At 36.7% G+C, this 16,788-nt stretch overlaps 1 protein-coding gene across 2 annotated transcripts in view; it reads left to right on the top strand.

Moving 5' to 3' along the window:
- SYNE1 (spectrin repeat containing nuclear envelope protein 1) overlaps positions 1–16,788 on the top strand; it is a 278,124-nt gene that overhangs the window by 48,967 nt on the left and 212,369 nt on the right. Inside the window, exons 3-10 of one of the 2 annotated variants that reach the window (XM_084201521.1) lie at positions 1,106–1,201; positions 3,042–3,125; positions 6,077–6,097; positions 6,389–6,481; positions 8,114–8,292; positions 10,172–10,368; positions 10,531–10,640; positions 13,296–13,343. In XM_084201521.1, coding sequence (XP_084057647.1) covers positions 1,106–1,201; positions 3,042–3,125; positions 6,077–6,097; positions 6,389–6,481; positions 8,114–8,292; positions 10,172–10,368; positions 10,531–10,640; positions 13,296–13,343 — 828 coding nt within the window. The remainder of the gene's footprint in view (positions 1–1,105; positions 1,202–3,041; positions 3,126–6,076; positions 6,098–6,388; positions 6,482–8,113; positions 8,293–10,171; positions 10,369–10,530; positions 10,641–13,295; positions 13,344–16,788) is intronic. The other variant, XM_084201522.1, reaches the window with a different exon arrangement.

The raw sequence follows: 16,788 nt of genomic DNA, 5'->3' as shown, positions 1-16,788 counted from the left end.
TTCCTGCAGTTTTACCTTTTAAGAAGCAATGTTTAATTGATTAGATTAATCTTTTCGAATCTCTATTTCTTCACAAAAACGTAATAGATGATTTGTTGTGCAAGCACTTTTTTAAACAAGTATCCCAAACGTAAATTATTAAACCTAATGTAGTTTCAAGAATTTTGTAGTCTCATTGTAATTTTGGTGAATGAACAGGTATTAGTATTATTATCAAGGTATTAGTATTATTATCATTATTTTTGTTATTATTATCATCATCATCGTCATAAGATTTATGGGTTCTCACAAGCTGATGGATGTTGGAGGGTGCCTATTCTATTTGCCAGCTGGACCAAGTTTAAATTTTTTGTTTCTGGGAGACATTTTGTGATCATTAAACTACTGACCAGCTGAGAGCCATAATTCCACAAACTGGTGTGCATTTAAGAACACTGAGTTTTATTATGTGACCTTGTTCTTTAAAATTTCTAAAATATCATCTGTTTACATATTTTTGAGTATTGTCATTGTTGTTCTTGTGAAGGTAAAGACATTTGGTAAGCAATTTGGCCTAAGTAGGAGCTGAGACAGCGCTGACAGCACCCAAAGCCTGCAAGGCTGCAGGAGAGAAGAGAAAACACAGCAATTTGGTGTGAGAAGTGGCAGCATCACTCAACCTGCTGTGCTACTCTGGGGATTTTCCCTTCATACAGCTCCTCCTATTGCTTGGACTGAGAGAGTGAAATTTCTGTGAAATACTTAGCACAAGGGAGAATAATCTGATGGATCGAAATCTGACTATAATAGTACATCTGTAAATTGTGTGTATTTTGTAGAACCAGAGGCAGCTGTTGGTTTGTTTCTCTGCTTGTTGCAGGGGCCAGGAGGTTTTTCCTTTGTATCATCAGTTGCAGAAATCCACAAAATTTTACAGTCCTGTGTCAGAAATGTTAAGTAAACAATGTGGTGGCAAAGCAGGGGTTAAAGGATATGGTGACATTAAAAATTATGAAATACAAAGAAGGGGACCAGCCACTCTCTCTGGGTTTCTGTTCAAGAGGACTGGGATTAGGATGCAATGCTGGTGAGCCTTTATGATATCTGAAACCTTCTCCCTTTTCAGCGCAATCCTCCCATGCTGGTGAATGACCTGTTTGAAGATATCAAAGATGGGGTAATGCTGATTGCTCTTCTGGAGGTTCTTTCAGGGCAGAAGCTGGTAGGTTCTTCCTTCTACAAAAACCTTCTTCTTCTTTATACAAGATTGTTGCATAATTTCTGTGGGATACAATTTTCTAATAAGTTTATATGTTTCTCTACTGTAAAAAAACTTACTCCTTCATAGAAAAATAAGTTATTCACTGAGTAGATTATCTGATTACAAAGAATTATTACAGATTATTGCAAGCATGCTTGATTGTATGCATTTTTAATTAATTTTGCCACGTAGCTCATAAAAATTTATTATTTGTATTAGTCTTTGCAGTTCATCTGGATTTTGCTGCTATGACACAATCAGGGTTTAAACTGCAAGTTACTTCCATGCATCTTGAAAAAAAAAAAAGACACTTCTCCTGATAAATTTATGGCTTTGTCTCAAAAAAGCCTCGAACAAGCTCCTCAAATTTCATGTGGGCTTATATCCATTTGCCTTGACAGTTGCTCTGCTACTGTAAAGAGCCTTAAATGATGCCAAATGGCTTTTTCACAGCCAAGTTATGTAAAGAGAGGATGGTGTGCACACAGCAAATAGGCTGTCTTTTGGGAGGCAAGCTAGTTTTGTGCATGGAGGAGAAAAATGAAAGGATTTTAGTCTGAGGGCTCTGACTTGCCCCAAACCAGCTTGCAGATCAGGTGGCAGCATTTGAAGGAGCAGTGCAGTCTGTCACTCAGGTGGCTCCAGGGCTCAGGTGGAACAGGCTCCTTCACTTACAGGCAGTTTGCTCTCCTTTTCATATTTCACCTCTGTTTTGATTGCAGGTGAACCCCAAAATTAGGCAGTAAATCAAACTGTAAAAGTGATTTTACTGTGAAAAGGGATAAAGCTGTACTTTCCCGTGTGTTTCTGCTCCACTGGAATATATCCCTTTCAGTTTCTGTTAGTCTGAGACAGAAAGCCTCCCTCTTGTGGCAAACCAGAAGTAGTAAAACAGGAAAAGAATTTTGGTGATGGCACTTGTTGCAGTGAAATTCACTGGACTGTGTCCTGCCTATATTAATTCGGGAAAGACAAGAGATATTCCAAAACAAGAATAGTGTCTGGTGAACTTAAAGGTTATGTATACCAGCATATGATATCCTGTAGTAACTGCAAGAGGGATTCAGAATTTATAGTAGGCTTTTGTTAAAGCCATTTGTTACATCATGAACAGGAATTTAAATTACAATAGTTGCACATTTGCTGTATAATATAAAATTCCAGGGGAATTTATTCCCACTGTCCAGTAGTAGAAACCTAGCATATGTTCATGATTGAATTAAAAAAATTCTGTCTGGTTTTAGCCTACATATCTTAAGATCAGTTCAATTGATTGTTCAGTGGGAATTCAGCTGAGGTTTTAATTGCCAATAAACTACTAGAGATACGGGATGAAAATTCTTAGGTAAAATGTCTTCATTGAAGACTGATTTTAAAATAGCAACCACTTTGACTTATACATTGCAGGCAGAAATATTTCACTGAGAGAATGTTGTCTTCTCTCAAATGAATATATGTATACACACACATAATATATGTGTGTGTTTGCATGTATACAAAAATAGTAGTTATTTTACATTAGAAAAAAAATTCTCTGATGTAATGATTTTTACGGATTGAAGCCAACAGTTTGCAGTGTGAGATTAAGACATATGTAACTTTTTTTATAATGGAATTATCACACTTGCATCCCCTATGTCTGTCAGTCCTCCCTCTGATGTATATGCAAAGGTGCAATTCAACAATTTCACTGTTCCAAGGAGCATTTTTACATAGGCATTGTAAATAAATCTGAAAGTTCATTTTTTGAAGCAAACAGGCATAAATCTAATTGAAGTTTAATCTGTTCTTTCTCTTTAAGCCTTGTGAGCAGGGGCGCCAGCTGAAGCGAATTCACTGGGTTGCCAACATTGGCACAGCTCTGAAGTTTCTAGAAGGTAGACGGGTAGGTATGGTAGCACTTAGCTCTGGTTTTACTTTCTTCTTCTTTGTCTCCATAAGGATGATTTGTATCCACCCATCTGTTTTTATTCTCCAAAATTTGAGCTATGTATGCAGTCTTCAGTTTCTACACAATGTCTAAAAGCTGCTGTAAAGTAAAAATTGTAAGGTCCAACACTAATATGTGGCAATGAGTAGGTGAAACTTATCTTTTTTTGGTTTTTTGTTTTTATGTTTTTTAAATGAATAATAGATCACCTTGGAGAGTTTTTTTTAAATATGATTATTGGCTCCTCATGATCTCTACTTCCCTGCTGCTACTCTCAGCAAAGAATGAACTTTAGTTCAGGAGAGACACTCATTTATAATTAAAAAAAAAAAATATTTCTGATCTTCACTACATTTTACATGTGAAAATCTATTCCCTGAAATTACAGATATGAAAATTTAGGGCAATATGACCCCTTATTAGCTTGCCAGGACTTCAGACTTATTCCTGGATTTATTCTGGTACAGTCAGTGCTGCAGCTGTTTTAGAAAAGAAAAAAAAAATTTTTAATCTAAAAAAAAAAACCTAATCTAAAAACATTTAAACAAAAATTTAAAAACTGATTTTCATCTAGATATGGCTACATACAAAAGCAATGCATTTCTACCCTTTTTCCTGTCTTCTCTGTGTACTGTAATGACTCAAATCTGGATTTTTTCAGTGTATTGTAGGTATTTTGTCCCCTAATTTCTGCATTTTACTTCAGTGTTTGTCAGTGCAGATGTTACACCGGTTGAATTTTAAGTCTGCACAGTACTGTTCATTGGGATTTGTTGGATTTTGGCAATCTTTCCCTATCTTTGGCTCTCTGACATCTAGACCTAATTACAACTATGTTATATGGAAAACAATCTTAGCAGATGCCCGTAAAAATAAATTGGGAAGAGAACTTTTTAAAATTGAAAATGTATAACCAAAGCAAAGAAAAATATATTTCTGAAGCAAAAGTCCAGTTTAGCTCACAATCTACCTATTGAGGAAGTATAGTTTGTTAATACAAAGCATAAGGCAAGGCTGGGGCAAGGAGCAAAACACCCACGCTTCCTTAGTTTCCATGTGACAGTGTGGTGGGTGACCTTTCTTGGATCCCACAAACACTATAGCAGTGCAGCTGGAAAACTGGCCCTGCCAAGGATCAGGAGAGATTGCCAGGGCTCTGTTTTTCCTTCTGGTATCTCAGGATTTTTGTCTGGACTCATCTTAGTAGTTGTATGAATGTCCCGGATTTTCTTCTAGAGAGAGTTGGAAATATGCAGGGTGTCAGGTGTGTCAGGGTGGCCAAGAGCAGTGGTCCATAAGCTGAATCCAACCTAAAGGATGCCTCTATCCAGCCTGTCACCCTTCTCCTCCCAGAGGAGGTGGGGATACTGTTCAGAGGACAAATGCCTCTTCAGCAGCTGAATGCCATCCCTGGGCTGTACTCAAAGGGCAGCAAACACAGGCAGGATCTCCTTCCTCTGTGGGCTCTCCCATACATAAACCTTATTGCACTTTAAATCAGCTTCCTGTTTTCACTCTCCAAAGAGACTTCTGCTAATGCTCCTGTTGCACTACGAACTGCAGCTTGCAATTAGCAGATACTATTCTGGACAAAATTGGTTTTCTCGTGGTTCTAAAAAGTTTATTTATAGTTCTAGATCCATCTTAATGGTGTATAAAATAAAGGTAACTTAATAACTAGACTGTGCTTCTGTGGACAGTAGCCTAATCAGAAGCTTTAGCTGAGTCCCTGTAAGTCTTTTGATTTGTAATAGATACTAAAATAACCTCACTTTCTAGAAAAAGAAACACTGTTCTTGGAATTGGTCCTGCTGAGAGAATGAGGTGTATTTTTTTAAGATCAGGAATAGAAAATTTTCCTTATTGACTGGTGAAGGAACTAGTTATGTCAATTTTCCTAGAGTTTTGTCGACTTGTTAGTGGAGGGGATTAGAAATGTGAACTCTAGGGACTTCTGCTCTGCCTCTTCCAAAGCAGCCTGTGCAGATCTAATTTGGAAAAAAAATTAAAGGTCTGGAAAACATTTTGTTTGCAGTTGACATTATCTAGTGGATTTCCAACTGCTTATTCAGAGAGATGCAGTTTTTTTCTCTGTTTTGGAGAGACAAATGAGGTCATTTGAAGTCATTCTCCATCTTTTCTTTAGACTGCTCACCAAGGTTTATCCACAACCTTTGTCCTTGGACAGGCTTGTAGTCACTTTGGCAGTCATTCATATTTTTATCATGGTTGGTGTCTGACTCTTAGTTTTTCTGAGGAAATAAGTACTAACATAGTTGCTAACGTTCCAATACTACTTGTTTTATCTCATTTCCTAGAGCATTATCTACATGGGTTTTTCTTTATTATACATTCCCCTCTATTTCCTTCTATCTTACAAATTTATTTTAGGGTGATATTTTATTCAGACTGTGGATTAGCAGTTGAGAGTTAATAGCCATGAAATCTGTTCCCATTTCTGTTGAAAAACTTCATTTGACCTTGGACAACTAATTTTTTCCCACTCTATTTTTAAAAGAGCTATTGTTAGGCTTGTCTCACAAAGGGGCCTTAATCAGTGGTTGTGATACCCTTTACAATAAAATGCTCTTTGCAGGAGAACCCTAGCATTCTTTCTTCCCTTTTCTTTTTTTATGCTTTTTCCGCCCCTTTCCTTTTTACATTTTTATTTTTAAACTCACTTTTCTCCTTTCATTACACATGGTTTAGAACTTTATCAACAAACACCTGCATAATTAAAAATATGTTGCAGAGTATTTAATTTGTTATCCTGATAAAATATTATTGTAAGGTAGACCAAAAATGTGCTTTTTTTACATTAAAAAATGGATTAATGCATTTACCTAATAATTAATCATTTAAAGTTTATTTTTGTGTCATATTTTTCCTTTTGCTTTTCATGCTAGTCCGTATACAGAGGATCTCCGGTTTGTACAGTGTTTCTATCTAATTTCTTTTTTTCTTTCTCCTTGAAATTATTTTTCTTACAAATAATAGCATGGATTTGTCTTAAAAGTTTTCCATTACTTGCAAAACCTTTCTAAATATGAAATTATGATTGTCTAAATGTGAAATTGCGCTATTTAAAATTTGGGGTTTTTTATTTGAGAATCTTGTTTGATTGCAGAAATGCATTTCAAATTTAGAACCTATTTGAAATGCATTTCTTAATTGCTATACTTTGTGTGTGATAGTAACACATTTTCCTTTCTATGTAGATTAAGCTTGTCAACATAAACTCAACTGATATTGCTGATGGCAGACCTTCTATTGTGCTTGGCTTGGTGTGGACCATAATTTTGTATTTTCAGGTACTATATTTTTTATACTTCAAAGTCGTTTGCTCAAACAGATGTTCAGATCATCACTTTATATGAACTGGTGTAGTTCCAGTTTTTCACCATAGCTAAGTCACTTTGTCATTTGCTGAGGATCTGATCCTGTATAAAGCAACAGTTGTTGTTGCTTCACATTGCGTAAAATTAGATATTCGTCTGTGGATTAGATTGGTCTTTGCCTAGAACAAAGTTCCTTCATCACTGAAACATATTTATCTGCTTTCTCTAAAGAATACAACACAGCAAAAGAGGAAAGTAATAGAATTGTGGATTCTTGTTACAAGTATCTTTAGCAACCTCAGTGGTGACTGTGCTGAACACCTCATTCCCATGCACTGGATGTCAGTCAGTAATTATTCTGTGACCATACATGTAAACATGGTGATTTCACTGGCAGATGCAGGTATTTGCAAGGATGAAATTTAGCTGTGAATCATGTAGATTAAGAGAGGGTTGAATTTGTAGAGGAGAAATCACTTGCATTCTGTTGAAGTTGGGTGGGAGGTAAAACTGGCTTCTAAATCCTGTCCATATGGGTTAACAAAGTGAGTCACTGTTCAACACTCATAATAACAACTAATTTTATTGCTCTTCTTTTGGGGGTTCTTTGGCTCCCTTGTGATGTCTCAGGGATGCACCAACCACTTTGATGCCTCTGTAGTTCAGAGTTCATCAGAATAAAAGTTAGTCAGAATGATATTGACATTTTAATTTGTAGCTCATTGAAATGAAGAGAGAAGATCGTGTTTCTCAGTCTTACTGAAACTCTAGTTCTCTGCATCATTTTTGTCATATTTTGACCTTTCCTTTAGTTCTCACAGGCAGATACATAATTTTAACATGACTGAAAGCAGGAATCCATAAGAGCTGTGGTTCTCATTCTGGCAGACTCATTCTATGATGTGACAACTTTGGATTTTAAGAGGACAGCATAAAAAAAATCCTGCAACTTCCTCTGGATGTAGCTTTGTCATTTTAAGGAACCAAATTTTTAGTCAAATTAATGTTCTTGAAAGAATCAAGTTAATCAAGATTTTCATTTGATGAAAGGCACAATTACCATCCTACAACTTCAGCAAGCACTTTTAATGGACTTTGCCTGCAGTACATTCACTATTTTGTCACAGGGTGCCTCTCACTACCTTTGTATACAATTGAATTTGGGCTGCAACAGGAAATAAAAAACTATCCAGATGAGATAATTGAGGTCACTGCCATTCTTGAATTGAATTACACTCCTCTGAAATTAGTGGATTATTTTATAATCTGAAGTTAAACTACATGTAAGGTATTGTCTTCTATTTTGGTGATAATTTGCTATCATAGATAATATGACACACTTGCATATTTTTCTAGCTGTAGGGTGTGAAGTCAATAATTGTTAGATGCCTTGTGCTTCTGAATTTAGGACCATCACCTGGGCACATACATTAGCATTTCTAAAGCTCCTGTAAAGCTCCTGTAATGTATGCTTAAATAAAACACAGTTAATTATAGCTTCTGCCCAGCTTTATTTAGCCAGTTGTATTGGGAAATTATTACAGAAACTGGTGTGAATCAAGAAGGTTATTTACAAAGAGTTCATTAACATTTTTTTCCCTGCAGATTGAAGAGCTTACAAGCAACCTCCCACAGCTGCAGCCCTTGTCTAGCAGTGCTTCTTCTGTGGAAAGTGTTGTCAGCTCAGAAACTGCAAGTCCCCCAAGCAAACGGAAGGTGGTAACCAAGGTCCAAGGAAGTGCCAGGAAGGCTTTGTTGAAATGGTTACAGTACACAGCAGCAAAGTAAGTAAACTTCAGATGAACTGAGTTCATATTTTTAGTGAAAGCTTTTTGCTCAGATTCTAAGCTCTCTCAGTCAGGGATTATCCTTTTGCTCTTTATTTATATAGTACCTTCCTCTATATATAATTATAGAGCCCCTCACCACATTCTTTTTGACAACTAAGGCTGCTAAATGTTACCACCATACAACAAATCAATTAATAAGTAATGATTTACATTAATTTTGCATGCAATCATATTTTATAATTTCCGACTAATGAATGGGATTATCTCTGACAGAATGAGGAGCTGAAAGGGGAATTAGATGTCTGAATGACAGTGCATTAGTCCTGCTGCCAAAACACTCAATGTGACACTGCCAGTGCCACACTGATTAAGTATTCCTCAGTGAAAGCTTGGAGGAGCATTGAATTCTGGCACTTGCTGTTGAAAGGAAAGTGGTGAAAAGTTATGTATATCCCTCTGAAGTTTTTTGATACATTTAAAATATTATTACACAAATTGCCCTGAATCTTCATTTTTCTTAATCCAAGTTATTTTGGAGTTACTTCTTGCTATGTCTAGTTAACTTAAGATTTTTTTCCTTTACTCTGTATGATTACCCCATGCTGTTTCAGCTTTCAAAAAGGCATTAACCCCCTCATGAATTGTATCAAAGATACTGTAGTAGCTTGATAGCTTCCACACTAAAAAAATCAGAGGTGTAAAAACCATGGATTTATTTGCTCAAATTAAAGAATCGCTGCTATTTCAAGAGATCAATTGTGCAAAATATAGAGGGGGAAATGGTCAGTTATTGGATGGTGCCTCAGAGAAAATAAATGCAATTGCAAAGATTCAGACTTATGCAGAGGTAGAATACAGTACTTTATAGTGCAGTGCTGTCTAATTTGAATTTCTTCCTTTGCACTTTTGTGGGTAAGACACTGGCAATGGAAAGTGATCAGCTTCTATTTCCAGACATACAAACAAACAAACTGAACATAGATTAATAAATTAAACTGTCAGTTTTATTGGGAAGAGTTGATAAAATATGCCAAAAGAAGCTGAGTGATGCCTATTGGTACACTTCACCTAGGCCTGCTTCACACTGTTTGCAAGGGCTACTTCCTTAAAGTCCGTGAAAGTGTTTCACTGATCACAGTGAGGTTTGAATGAAGCTCTGCTCAGTTACTGTTGCTTGAACCTCCCAGTGGCAAGACTACCTTAGTGTCTTTGTGTCCTGAAAGGATGCTTGCTTGCTCAGACCAATTTAAAAACCATCCTGCTGTCTGTGAATCACCATACTGTTCAGATAATTTTTAAATAAAGTGTTTTATTAAGTGTTCTACATGTATGAATTTATAGAATCATTCATGCTTTTGATAGTAACACAGAGAAATCTGAGTGTTGTAGTTTCCCCTAAACAGCAGTGATGTCCCTATTCATGCTATCCTTTTAAAAAATAACAGGTTAGTGCAGGTTTTTTTGAATTTTATTTCTGTGATAACTGATGTACCTAATTGAACTGCAGCAGTTTTAATGATGTGTTATTTATAGGGAGGGAGATAACAGTGATTGGAAGAGTGCACATCCACAGACTCTGTGTGTGTCATATAACAACTCTGAGAAGTTCAGGCACTCCATTGCTCATTGCTTCACGGCTTATTGGCACTAGCAAGCCCCCTGGAGACAAATACATCTTGTATATGATAAAAAACCACTTGGATCTTCATAGGCAGAATTTATGCAGTGGGTAGATGGGACTGCAGTTGGGCACTACAGGAACAAGTGGTTTAGGTTTAATGATGGGTAACCCCTGGGAGGAGCATTCATGCCTCTCCCCATTTCATGTAGCCCTGATGTTGTTAGTAACTTCTTTCCCTCTCATGTTTTTTAGGCAAGTTGGAATTGAAATCAAAGATTTTGGACAAAGTTGGAGGAGTGGTGTTGCATTTCATTCTGTTATTCATGCCATCCGCCCAGATCTAGTGGACATGGAGAAAGTGAGGGGAAGGTCCAATAGAGAAAACCTGGAAGAAGCCTTTACAATTGCAGAAGCAGAACTAGGAATCCCAAGGCTCCTTGACCCAGAAGGTACCTAATACTTAGTTGAAAAAAGAATTTTACAACTTGAAAAGTTTTAACTACTTGGCATGTCTTAAGCCAGGTGTGCTAATTCACGGTGGTTAGATATTTAAGCAGCATTTTATGCCATTCAGCTAAAAAAATTAATTTTCCATGTTTTTATTTGTCTAGATGTGGATGTGGAAAAGCCAGATGAAAAGTCTGTCATGACCTATGTAGCCCAGTTTTTGAAGTACTATCCTGATCCTCATCATACAGTGACTGATGTGCCAGAGAATGATGTAAGTTTCTCTTACATAACTATAAAAACCAGTTTATAATGAAGGGGGGCTTTTAAAATACATTTTATAGCTTTCTTTTGGTTTATTATATTTGCTTTTGATGAACAGTTCAAGTGACAAGCACACTAAGAAAACTGGGAAAGATTAGCCAAGAATAAAGGAACAAGTCTTGCAGATATGCAGTAGGTGGAGAAAATAGTATGGTGATCTTGCAGATATTTTCCTCTTTTCAGGAGTAGCAGGAGCAAAAAATAGCACTAACAGTTATTGTAAATAGTAGCAAAATGATGGATCCTAAAATTCCTTAATCGGTTTTTAAGCATAACACCAATGATGTTGTAATAATTTGTTACCTGAAGCAATGCGTCATTTATATTTCTATCACACTGGGTTTCTGGATAAGAATAAGAATGGTCCAAGATATTGCTTAGGTAGAGTATTTGGGCTTTTATGCTTGAGAGGCATTTACAATTTTGGCAGAGATTCCTTTCTATTTCACACTGATGTTTAACTCTTTGTTGTAAGGAATTGTTTTCAGTCGTGTTTTTTATTGGAATTGTTTTGTGTAGGCTAGTGCATTGGCTGTACGCTGGAATGCTATGCTCAGCAATGCCAAGTTATCATGACTCACTTCCTAGTGCTGATTTGCTTTCTTCATGGCAAACACGGGAAGCACTGCTGAGACAATCTGCTCAGCCCCAGCAAGAGAGAAAGAAGAAGGAATTTTTTATCTGTGTTTCTCTGCATTCCCTACAGAGGTAGAGAAAGGAGTGTGTAGGGCTAAGGTAGCTCTAGCTTTGCTGTTTGATTCCAGTGCCTGAGCACTGGAACTTGTTATTTTCCTTCCTTCAGCATTAATCTGGGTACGTACTTGTGCCAGTGTCTCAGCATCCCACTAAGCAGTGGGGCTGCTGAAAGGACTGAGTGAGCGCTGAATCCTGGTTCTGTGGCCTGTTCAGGCTGAGGCAGTCCTGCCATCCTCATCCCATGGCACACAGGGCAGCTTCTGCTGCCAGCAGCCTTGGCCAGGCCTTCTGCCATGCTGGGATTGGGTTTTGAGGAACAACCTCACCCCTTCCCCCAAGCTTTATGAAGAGGTGATGCAGGAGAATGCAGGATTGAGCCATTCCATGCTTTGCCTGTCTCTGGCTGTACCCACAGAGATGCCAGCACACGAGTTACGGAAGGGCAAATAATGAGTTGCATCTGGAATTCCACGTGAATTACTAGGAAGCAGAACAACACAAATCAATTTGACTTGCTAATGTGCTGAGCTCAAAAACACTTCCTCTTCTTAGATATTTCACTAGGAATCCACATAAATTTTGGTAGGAGTGCTGACCCCTTGCATGTCGTGCTGCGGAAACCAGTAACTTTCAGACTTTGAGAAGAAAAAGTAAGAGTTTGACATTGCGCTAAATTTCTAATGTCATCATTCTTGGTTTCCTGGAGGAAGAACTATATTTCTTTTTACTGTCCTGCAGGATCCATGTCCATCTTTAAATTATTTAGTTAGTTGAGTTACTTAGAACAGGATTCACATTTAAAATCTAAAAGATTACAACACTCCACCTGTAGTCAGATAAACACTTCCCCAGATACATCTTTCTTAAACAAGCAATCTTCTGGAAGCCTGTGCTGCAGAGCATTTCAACAGAGATAAAACAGAGTCAGATTAATCCATCCCTTAGGTAATGATATATAAAACATTGTGGGCAGTGGATTAAAAAGCTTTTTGTTTTTGTGACCAGTATAACCCCCTATTTTTAGCCTCTCTGTCTTCCTGCTGAAGTATAGTCTAAAGAAATACTTGTCACACAATCCAAGCACCTGGGAGAGATAACCTTGCAAGACTCTTGTCCCCTGAACTCTTGGACTAATCCTAATTTCTTGTTAAGAATATATCTTACCTGACATGTGTTAAGTGCCTGCTGTAGAATAAGTAGATGCTAGATACAGCTGGTTTTATGTACCTTGCCTGAAGAACTGAAAAGGGACTATCCTAGTTGCAGATGCCTACATGTAGTTAGAAGGATCCTACTTCAGACTGGACTGTGTCTGGGTGAATTTTGGCAGAGAGAGGGCAAGAGGAGATTTCTAACCCTCTTTCCCTCCTCTACCCAGCTCAGCTGTCACTGTGTTTCCTCAAGATGTGTTGTCCAAACAAATTCCTGTTCATCTTCCCTCCTGATTCAATGCTCAGTTTATAAAGAATTTCCATTGGAAGTAGTGGGGTAATGATTGAAACTTATCCCTTATTTGTGGTCAGAGGGAGCAGCTATTTGCATGTGCATTTTCAGAATTGAAAGGGGTCTGATCTCTCACACTTGGACCAGCTATGAATGTGTATGAACTCATGTAGTCAACACATCTCAAAGAAACACAGTGACTCTACGGTAAGTAATTATTTTTCCAGATAAAATAAATTATGTAGTGACTAACAATCTGGAAATCAGATCTAATATGAAAATTATATCACTAGATATAATACAGACATGTGAGCTTGATAATAGTTCTAAGTACATCTTGTATTCCTACATGTGTGGCTCTTACTGTTCTCTCTGGACTTTCTGCCTGCTTTGCTTTATTTTATTTTGCTTCTTTTCTTTTTTTTTTTTTCTTGCTTCTTTTTTCCCATTTGTTTCATATTGCTAGGAACTTCAAGCAATCCCAACTTTTGTCATTTCTTTTATGAAATTTAAGGTAAGGGTGTGTGCTCAGAATAATTGCTTGGATTGGACCTTTCATGGTTGTTATCTTTTTTTATCCTGCACTTATTTGAATTTAGGTTTTGGGGGGCTTAATATATATATTAGTTTGCCAACCTTATCTTTCCTGAAAAGCAATACATTAACATGATGATTCTAGGTCTGCTCTCTTACATGAGCTGACTCTAACAGCCTAACACTTAATTTTGTAAATAACCTCACAGAAATATTATAGAAAAGAAAGCCAACATTCCTATAATAAATCTCTTGGTTTTCTTAAGTATAGATATAAACATGAAATTAATAGATTATAGTTCAATGTTTCTACACATCCAATATCATTTTACATGGATATTTTTGTATGTCTTTAGGTTTCTAGAGTAGATAGTAGAGTGTATGATTGTGTAAGTGATGTGTGTGGCCTGTGAGTTGGAAGGAGAGTATTTGTTTGTGATGTGCTTCTCCCTTTTCATCTAAACTATTATGTTTTTTAAAATATATTTTCTAACCATCCTAGACTTTTAGATACTTCTAATTTTCTAGTATTGACTGTGAGAGGTTCAGAAACCTAACACAGAGTATATGAAGTGAGCATTCAGAGGTGAAACACCAAGACTGCAGAAGTGAATACATTGTGAAATAAATGTGTCACTGCAGTCAGTCAGTAGTGTTTATAGTTTGGTCTGATCCAATTAATTGCCTAGATTCCACATTCTTGGGGGTTTTTTGGTTGGGATTGTTTTTTCTAAAAAAATTTATAAAATAGAGTATTTTAAAATGACTCTTATATTCTCAATCCATTCAATCAAGTTTGGGCACCTTTAATGTGACTTTATAAATCCTTAGCCCTACACAGCCCCAGTACATTACTTCTTAAGCCAGAGGAGATTTGAAGCGGTAAAAGCTCTGCCGATTTCCTTATCATGGTATAAATTTAGCTGTACTTAAAGCTCACCCCCTCAAAGTATTTCTGATGTAAAGTCTTTCTCTTCTTGTGCTCTGATGAGCAAGTAATTCAGAAGATAATCCTGTCATCTCTGACATTTTTATGCCAGCAGAGTTCCCCAGTGTAAGAGGAAATTCCTGAGCAGCAGCTGCAAAAATAGCTTTCTGAGCTTTTCCAGGGATTTAGTCTACTTCTGCAGCTAGTCATTAATAGTTCATCCCTGAAGGTGATGCCTGGCTCAGAGTTCACCCTGTGTCTGTGATACTGCTGTCAGGGAGTGAGTTTCAGTAACCTATATATGTATCCAGCAACCTGTATGTATATATAGGCCAGAGTTTTCAAAATGAACAGCATAATCAGCTGAATTTATGCATAAACGTTTTTGAAGGGACTTCATTTGCTCAGTACATATGCAATGCAATGATTCCATGTCCCTGAAAAACAGACTTAAGCTTTTTTTCATTTAAAAGGTAATATTTGAAAATTCTATTGTATCTGTGCCTGAGAGTTTGATCAGTACACGTTGTTTATAATTACATGTTAGGGAACGAAACAAAATACTTCCTCTCCAGTCCATAAGTAAGATTCTTATTATATTTTAAGCTCTTCAAACTCTACAGTATTCTGTATTATGTAATTTTCAAATTAACTCTGCCATATCAGTTAATAAAATACCGATTCTGGGCTGAAAACTCTCTTTGCAAATTTAAAGTGTACTCCATTATCATATCAGAACTCATAAACTCTTCTCTCTGAATACCTTCTTTGATGTTCTTTGTCAGCTGAGTGCTCCAATTCTGTTCATCTCTACAAATATGTGAACATTCATGGAATTGTGTAAGGATAAATTGATATTTAGAAATGCTGCTTGGAAGTAGCCTACTGAATGAACCACAGGATTTTAGATAAACTCAGATAGATGGATCAGAGATCAATGGTCCGCATGCCAGAGGAAGTTATATTTATTCTAGATAACTTCTGTTTGGTGATTTATCTTCTGATCTGTCTGCTACTTCAGATGGGCAGACTTTAGAAAATAGTTTACATATCAGTGAGAATGTAATTTTGATATTTTATTAAGAGCAAGAATACTAGACACTAACGAAAGTCTTTTTTTAAGAATGATAGCTCATTAAATCTGGTGGGTGTTGATGACAAGTACCTTGGTGTCTAAGAAAGTGAATCTCTTCTGTTGATTTCCCAAACTGAGACTTTAAACTGCTTTAGTATCAACCAAGGACCACAAAATTTATTTTGCAGGTAGTAAGTGGATTACTGAACTGGAAACCTCTGAAAGCATATGAAAAAATAAATAAAAGATTAATCGTGCATTGTTACACAATGTAATTTATAGTGTCCAGTTAGGTGGTTGCTGAAGCATCTACATCTTTTGCAATTAAAGTGATCAAAATTCCCTAAATTAATAGTTCTTTAAAATGCAGAAGGCTAAATGCTACTTTAGTAAATGCTACCTTAATTAACTTATTGTTAAAGAATAGCTAAATGCTACCTTAGTTAACTTAGTATTAGAGAAACCCTATGTGGTCTGAGAGAGGTGAGGCTGTTCCTGTGTTATCTTCAAGTACCATCGAGGTATTCTTAATCCCAGAGATATTCTGTTTCAAAAACATTTGGTCAGAATGGGTTTTAAATTTAATTTTTTAAACTGATGAAGTAATCATGCAAAATACCTGCTTTGCTCAGATTACTGCATGAACAGTTGCAGGCATATAGATCCTATGTCAAACTCTTACCTTAAGTAATATGAGGAATATAAAACAGTGTTTTATGAAACTAAATTTTGTAGTGTGAATTAGAAGTAATACACAGAGCATTGGGGCACACTTCTTCCCTTCATCACTTCAATCAATCAATAACACCTTACTGAAATTTTCAGTCAGTAAGATTGCTATATTATTTTAGTGCTATGCACTAAGGTACATAGTTTAGTGTTGCTTTTATGGAGCTGGCAACTAAATACTAACAAAGATCTCAATAGTCTCACCAGAGTTAAAGCTTCTTAGGAATAGAGCAAATTCAATACCAAAGTTCTTTCTTCATGGCTGAATGAGTTAAGATGCTCTTTTTTATATTCTACTTGGCTGGATTTGATGATCTTAGAGGTCTTTTCTAACCGAAATGATTCTATGATTTTCCTCATGAATTTGCTGGTTTTCGTAAAGAATCTTAATGTTATATTCACACACAGAGACAAGAACAACAGAAATTTTCTTCTCCTTTTCTATATTTAAGTGATTTGAAAATTTGGAAGTGCTGGGAGTTTTGGCTTCTTAGGACACCGAGGAAAGCCCAGTATTACAGGTAGCTGGAGCCTGTGTGTGTCAGAGGACAGGAGCACGAGCTACAGAGAACTTTGTTCCAGCACAGCTGCCCTAACAGCATGTTAACCTCACTGCAACTATCTGGCTAGCAGGATCACTGTGATAATTGCAAATCTGTTGTGCAAATTATGTCCAACTAACTACCACTGTTT

This window comes from Fringilla coelebs, assembly GCF_963513975.1.
Source record: "Fringilla coelebs genome assembly, chromosome: 3".
Classification (NCBI taxonomy): Eukaryota; Metazoa; Chordata; class Aves; order Passeriformes; family Fringillidae; genus Fringilla; species Fringilla coelebs.
Note: the sequence above shows the minus strand (reverse complement) of the source record. Positions and strands in the feature narration are given on the sequence as shown.